Source organism: Gossypium raimondii, chromosome 9 (assembly GCF_025698545.1).
Source record: "Gossypium raimondii isolate GPD5lz chromosome 9, ASM2569854v1, whole genome shotgun sequence".
NCBI classification, from domain to species: Eukaryota; Viridiplantae; Streptophyta; class Magnoliopsida; order Malvales; family Malvaceae; genus Gossypium; species Gossypium raimondii.
In genome coordinates this window covers 24,172,608-24,179,999 of record NC_068573.1, presented here as the reverse complement: position 1 = coordinate 24,179,999, position 7,392 = coordinate 24,172,608, and the positions used below count along the sequence as shown (strand labels likewise).

The 7,392-nt window shown below is 35.6% G+C and overlaps 2 protein-coding genes across 2 annotated transcripts; one reads left to right on the top strand and one right to left on the bottom strand.

Moving 5' to 3' along the window:
• Positions 1-1,437: 1,437 nt before the first annotated feature.
• Positions 1,438-2,551, top strand: LOC105798629 (uncharacterized). The gene is made up of 3 exons (XM_012628758.2): positions 1,438-1,603; positions 1,718-1,777; positions 2,091-2,551. Exons 1-3 carry the CDS (start codon positions 1,503-1,505, stop codon positions 2,326-2,328), a joined length of 399 nt encoding a protein of 132 aa, XP_012484212.1. The 5' UTR covers positions 1,438-1,502; the 3' UTR covers positions 2,329-2,551.
• Positions 2,552-3,116: 565 nt separating this feature from the next.
• LOC105797530 (receptor-like protein 7) lies at positions 3,117-6,501 on the bottom strand. Its single transcript, XM_012627488.2, has one exon. It carries the CDS (start codon positions 6,271-6,273, stop codon positions 3,289-3,291), a length of 2,985 nt encoding a protein of 994 aa, XP_012482942.2. The 5' UTR covers positions 6,274-6,501; the 3' UTR covers positions 3,117-3,288.
• Positions 6,502-7,392: the final 891 nt, after the last annotated feature.

Below are 7,392 nucleotides of genomic sequence, written 5' to 3'. Positions count from 1 at the left end.
AGACATTGCCTTTATTTTAAAATCGAGATAACAAAATGTTGTATCCAGTAAGTTAGGATCCATCACTTTGAAGTTTCAAAAGTTTTATTTTAAAGTTGCATGGTTTTTACCAAAATAAACGCTTGGCTATTCAAATTTGTCGAGAAGAATTGAAGCCCAGTAAGTTAGGGCACAATTCTCGAGAACTATGAACACCGGGTCCTTTTGAAAATTATGAAATAAAAATAATTGTGATGCTCCAATAAAATACAATCTTTACAAATGAGACATGACAGAAACAATATATATAATGTAAAAATAAATAAATAACAACCCAAATATACACTAACAAGTGGCAAACAAATAGTAGGTAAATGCAAATAACCATAATGATTTTAATTATACTATACAAACTTCGATCTCAATGCTCAAAAACTAAATAAATTCATCATAAATTCAAAAGATACATTAAGATAATAATAAAAAATAATATATCCTATGTACGAAAGCTTCCAAATAAATTACATATATGATCTTCAAAATTGACACAAGATATAATAAAACATTAGATAATTGGTATTTGAAATAAATTGAAAATAAATTTGAAATAGACAATATACATTTATTAGTTTGATATATAAATAGTGCATATAAAAATATAATAATAATGATATATATATACTAGTAAAAAATAGAATAGGAATTGCATTTAAAAAAACATAATTATATATAAATAAAACCAATTTAAAAGACATATATAAATAAAATTTAAAGCTAATAATCATAATGAAATCAAAATATTAATACATACTTAAGAAAAGAATAATTTCGTGAGTTATATCTATTTATAAATAATAGTATTATAAAAAAGCAAAAAAAAGTATAGTAGGCTTAAAACATTAATGTATGATGAATTTAAATAATGCTAATAATGATTTAAAATAATAATATGTCATATCTTAAAAACACACTAATAATAAAATTAAAAAAATAATATCAAATTTAAACATTGAAATAATATAAGTTTTTAGAAATAAATGTGTCAATACTAAGAATTAAATAGAATTAGAATTAAATAAAAAAACTAAATTTCTAGTAGAATTAAAAAACGAGCTAGATTGATAATTGATTCAAAACTGAGGGATCAACACAGCAATTAAACGCAAATGCTAAGATGCTCCAATCCGATCAGTGAAAATGGCGGCGTTTAGATATGGATCTAAATGAAATTAAAATAAAAATGCAATAACAATTTAAAAGAATTGAAAGGAAACTGAATCAAAAAGAAAGTCAATGCAGAGGAATTCAATGCGCAAATTTCCCCTTAATTTCAAAAGGCGCGGATCCTCCCCGAATCAAGTCGGATCATTGGGTCAAGGCACCAAAACGGTGCCGTTTTGGGAGCCACTAAGTCTAGCCCCAAACGGTGTCGTTTGGAATACCCACAAACATCATTCTAAACCCAAAATCAGAAAGAAACCAAGTCACTTTCTTTTTTTCTTTTCAACACAATCAGCAACCCTATGCCCCCCCATTCTTTCTCATCCGTCGCTTCAACAAATTCAAAGCCTCATCTAGCTCCGATTTGGACAGAGCAGATAAGGCTGTCACCGTCTCCGCGCAGGTAAGTATACTCCCTCCTTTATTCTATTTGTTTTGCAAAGAAGAAAGAAAAAGAGAACAAAAATAAAACCTAAACTAAAGAAAACTCTGCGCCGTTCGACAATCTGTTCCTCAGGTTCTTCGATCCCCTTTTCAACTCCGATGATGACAGAGAGAAAGGAGATGCGGTCACCAGGTTTAACTCCTTTTTTTTTTTTGCACTGAATATGGAATAAGTATAAAAAAATGAAGCAGGAGAAAGAACGAAAAGAAAAAGGAAATCTGCAATCACCTTTCAAGTTTTTTTTGTTTCTCTGGATTTTTTTGTATTCAATATCGTGTAAAAAAAAAAGGAAGAAGAACCCCCCTTTACAATATAGAAAATGGGGTTTTATAGTCCCCGAAAATACAAAATATAATAAAAAGAAAATAATCCAAAATCCTCTCTGCTATTTCTGTTTTTTTATTCCTTTTTGCTACCTCTGTTGCGTTGTTTGTTTCTGTTGCAGGTGTGGCGTTTGTTGTGTGCAGGTACAGCCTGGAGAAGGCGCGCATGGACTTGGCGCGGAGGCGCAACATGCACGGGGATCTGACTCTGCTGCGGCGCGAGGGCAGAAAGTTGCTGCTGCTGAGGCGCGAAAACATTTTAGAAACCCTAGCGGTTTCTGGGATTCGAGTCGTTTAGTTTGGGCTTTAATTGGGTCTGGGCTTGTTGGGCTAAGATTCAGGTTTAGGTTTGGGCTTTAATTGGGTCTGGGCTTGTTGGGCTAAGAATCAGGTTTAGGTTTGGGCTAGAGTCTTCTGATTTAGTAGGCTAGGTTAAATTTTGGTTGTAATTTTGGGCTGATTTGGGCTAAGTGTAATTGGGTTTGAGGTTCAATGTAATCCAGGTTTGGATTCTATTACATGTAATACTGGACTGTATTGGACTTTTATTATATTTATTATATATTTTATATTTGAGTTTTAATTTTGGGCTCGGGCTGGGCAAAATTTGGGTATTACATATGCAATAAAGTGTTTTCAAGGATGATAATAATAATAATAATAAAACACATTAGCCAATATCCTAAAATCACAAGTTAGATTGTTTTACTTTACTAGGAGCGAATAGAATAATTATGTTTTCTTTTTACTCTTTAACTCTTGCATTAAAATTTATTGGTCAAATTATTTTTTCATCTATACTATAGTCAATTTGGAAATTTAATCTGTATATTTTAATATGTTATAATTTGATCCTCCTATAACTATTAAAATATTATTATGTAAATTTTTTAAATAACCCGAAATTCATTTCTCCTATGTAATTTATAAGATGAAAATATGATGACCAAGATGATTATCTTCACGTCATTTAACAAAATTATACTGCATAACAATATTTTAAAATTGAATTGATGATGGAATTAATTAGTTCATTGGTTTATCGGTTCGATTAATCCGATTAAAAAATATTAAAAATATTAAAATTTTAAAAACTCAATTCAACCTAATTTTTAACACTTTCAACTGGTTTGTATTGATTCTTGATCTAGCCGGTTGAAATTCATTGTGGTCAATCCATTTTATTTCAAACAATAATGCTGCATAGAAACTAAATCCTCGGATAGTGTATAGTACAGAAACCATCTAATAACTTTATTTTGCACTGAATACCAGTACTTGTGTTTTTTTTAAAGAGGATACTACTCCATGGCAGGGCGTTCAATGTTTGGGCCACCTTCCCACCTTGATTCTAAAAGTGATCGCAAACCATTTAAGGTTCCTAGTAACTACAACCCATCCCAAACCCGTTCCAACAAGGAAGCCAGTTCCGAAACCAAGCAAAACCCCTCTCCATTCCAATCCTACGCCATGATTTTGTTCAAAGGTTGAAGAAGATGGGGGTGGCGAGGCTTCCAAATCCTCACATTTTTTGGACAATGGATTTCCGCACAATCCCAGATTCCCATCAAATGAACTGTTTGGAAATGTACCGAATTGTCTGCCTTGTGGAATTGGCCCACTGAGATGATTGTAAGACACGTCGAAAACTTCCAGGAAGTTGAGTTGCCTCAGTTGCCATGGAATTCTTCCAAATAGCTGGTTATGGGAAAGATCCAAAGCCTCCAGGTTTGTCAGAGTTCCGATAACTGTTGGAATTTGGCCTACCAAAATGTTGTTCGATAGATTCAACAATTCAAGCCCTTTGAGATTTCCAATGGATTCTGGAATTTCTCCACTGAATTTGTTGCATGAGAGATCAACAGCCATGAACACTTCCAAGATCTTTGTATATTCCATTTTTATACCTTTGTTTGTCAATGTCATTGAGTAATTGTACTCATCTGGGATGGTTAGCCCAGCCATAAACATGTGATCGTAAAAAATTGATTGCATGTATGACAAGTGCTCCACATGAAACCTTTTCATGGCAATCCAGCTCTCCAAGTAAGACGATGGCAAAGAGCCGATGAATCCATTGTTGGAGATGTCGATAACACGCAATTTAGGAAACACAGAATTGAACTCTCTGCTCTTTATTTCACCATGAAACCTGTTGGAACGTAATATGAGAATCTTCAGTTTAGGAAGACTTTCCAACCAAAAAGGGAAAGTATCTCTGATTTGGTTGTTCCCTATGTCAAGAAACTCCAGCATTCTACACCTTGCCATTGATCTTGGCAACTTCCCTGTCAGCTTATTTTTACCTAAATTAATCATCTTCAATTTGCTTCCATTCATCCAGGCTTGAGGAACAGGGCCGTGAAAGTTATTGACATTCAAATTTAGCACTGACAAGGATTTGCTAGCTTTGCTCAAACACTGGGGAATGATGCCACCTAAGTTATTTCGAGATAAATCCAAAACTCGAACAGAGCCCAAGCTGCAAAATAACTGTGGGATTTCTCCCGTGAATGAGTTGTTGGAGGCCAAATAAACCATAATGGAAGAGGATGGAATTGGGGGAGAGCCTTGAAACAGGTTGGAGCTGAGGTCCAAAAAGAGTATATTAGACCAAGGGAGAAGGGTGGGAGATTGATGAAATCCCGTTAGAGAGTTAAAAGAAAGGTCCAATAGAAATAGAGTATCGAAGCTCATTTCCCATATCCATTTGGGCATCTCACCATGTATATCATTTTGAGAAAGGTCTAGATATGCCAGTTGGTTCTGGTGAGTTAAGAAGTTTGGGAACCGTCTAAGATTACACGAACCCAACCCCAGCTCACTAAACATTGGAAGACTAGTGGTGGTATTGGGACTGGTTAGGGAAAGCAAGGTTAAATTGTTTGAGGATAAATACAGAACACTCAAATATTTAAGTCTAACAAACCGGTCCATCTCAACTATACCACTCAATCTGTTTGAGTAAATCTCGAGAATTTGGAGATTCTCGAGCCCAAAAATTGAGTCTGGAAGTGCTCCGTCCATCATATTTGACCCAAGAGAGAGAGATTCTAACTGAGTCAGGTTTGTAATTCCAACTGGAAACCGTCCAGTAAGTTGATTACGTTTTAGGTCCAACACAGCAAGCTGAGTCAGGTTTGCAAAGAAAGATGGGATGGGACCTGTAATTCCACAGAAGGGCAAATGCAACTCGTGAAGCTGGTTCAAGTTAGCAAACCAAGAGGGGATGCTACTGGGATTGAAGTTGTTGATGCCAAGGGAAAGAAAACCCATTCGAGTGAGGTTTGACAAAGAAGATGGTATATCACCGGAGAAAGAATTGTTTAGAAGGGCCAATTCAGTGAGGTTGGTGAGATTACCTAGTGAAGATGGCAACGGCCCTCTGAATTTACAAGCAGTAACATCCAAGAGTTCCAAGGAATGGAGGTTCCCAATGGAAGCAGGTAAAACACCAGACAAACTTGTAAACCTTATTGATAGAAACTTAAGCCGCCTACATGAAAGAGTTGCAGGTAATGTACCGCTGAGGTGCAAGTTGTTGGATACATCAAGGAACTGGATGTTTGGTAAGTGGAAAATGGACGTTGGCAGCTTTCCCAACAATCCACAATAACTGAGATCAAGAGATGATAAAGAAGACAAATTCACCAAGATGTTAGGTACCGGAGAAGATATAACCACATGACGGAGATGGAGGTGTTTCAGGCTGGTTAGATTTTGTATCAAGCTCTTGAAATCCGGCCTTTCAAGTTTCAGTCCACCGTGTGAAAACATGCCAAATTCCAACCCCATCGTGTTTGATAGATCGAGTGAAGTCAACCTGGAGAGCCATGAAATTTCTAATGGAATTTGACCAGAAAATGAAGAAGTAGAGAGATTAAGATATGTCAGCATCGAAAGATTGCCCAGTCTGGATGGTAACTGAGAGGAGTTGAAGTCATTGTCTGCCAGGTTAAGCTTTCGGAGATGGAGGAGATGGAAGAGGCTGCTGGTGGAGTTGATGGAGCCATACAGGCAGCTGCTGCTGAGATCAAGAGCAGTCACATGACCGGTGTTATGGTCACACTCGATGCCATCCCAGTAGCAGCAATCAACCCCTTGAAATTTCCATCCATCAGCCTTGGGATAAGCAAATGGATTAGCAGAAGCTTCTTTATCCACAGCCAAGCTTTCCTTGAATAGCAACAAGGCAAGTCGCTCATCACTACGACATAGCGGCTGCACTGAAGAAACACAACGAGTGAATTGAAACAAACAAATCAAGAGAGACACGAGGAGGGTTAACGCCAGTGAAGACCCCATAATTTCTTCCTCCTTGTCAATTAGAATACAAGAAAATTCAAGGCAGAGAAGAGCTTTTGTAGACAAACCAGCATCGGAATGCTTTACTTTCGTGCATTTACTACCATAGAAGACCTGTTGATCAATCTTTTCTCGGATGCAGGAAGTCTTCGTGCCCCGCCTTGCACGTCCTACATGTAAGTGCTAAAGGTATAATTAACCTCTTACTTTTTAGATCCAACCGCGTTGGACTTGATGCTTGTCAATTAATGTTAAGCGATTGAAATATCTTTCCTTCACCAATTCAGTCCACGTCTTTTCGTTTCTGCCACTCAAATTATGATGTTTGTCAATTCACTGTTAAGCAATTGAAAAACAAACAAATTATTCTGCCCCTTTATTATTTTTCTTTTTGTTATAAAGTTTACTATCTATACTCCCTAAAACAATCGAGTTGTAGAACTGAGACTTGAGAATGTTTGTTTTTGGAGAAAATTATAATTGTTGTAACCATATTTTGTTTTAGTGTCAAGTTTGGATTGCATTTAAATTTTTATAGCTTTAAGTGGTGACTGTATTTCTAAAAATTACAAATTTTTTAAGAAATTTATTGGATTAGATTGTTTTGGAAATATGACGGGATTAGACCGAAATACTTTTGACTAGAAGCGGTTTTTTTCCCTTTTTTTTAGAGTTAAGTTTTTTTATTAAAAAAATAGTACTTAGGGTTAGGTAAGCAAAATTCGATTCGATTCGAAAAAATCGAAAAAAAATTCGAATTTCGAGTTAAACGAATCGAGTTATTCGAGTTAATCGAGTTATTCAATCAACTCAATTTTTTTCAATTTCGAGTTCGAATCGAGTTGAGTTTTCAATTCAATAACTCGAATAATTCAATATCAAACTATAATATTTTACATTTTACCCCAAACTTCCAAACCTTTTACTTTTCCTCAAAACTTTTACTCCTTCCCACTTTCCCCAAAACTTTTACTCCTCCTCCCAACCCCCAATCTACCCAAAATCCATTTCCCACCAAAATTTTACTCTCCCATTTATTTTTCTCAAAATTTTACTCCCAAAACCCTCAAAACCTTTTATTTTCCCCCAAAATTTTTACTCCCTCCCACTTTTCCCCTA

Coding starts and splice junctions, on each gene's coding strand:
- LOC105798629 (XM_012628758.2), top strand. CDS start 1,503: ATGCCCCCCCATTCTTTCTCATCCGTCGCTTCAACAAATTCAAAGCCT. Junction 1,604..1,717: donor CTGTCACCGTCTCCGCGCAG/GTAAGTATACTC, acceptor TCTGTTCCTCAG/GTTCTTCGATCCCCTTTTCA. Junction 1,778..2,090: donor AAAGGAGATGCGGTCACCAG/GTTTAACTCCTT, acceptor TTTCTGTTGCAG/GTGTGGCGTTTGTTGTGTGC.
- LOC105797530 (XM_012627488.2), bottom strand. CDS start 6,273: ATGGGGTCTTCACTGGCGTTAACCCTCCTCGTGTCTCTCTTGATTTGT.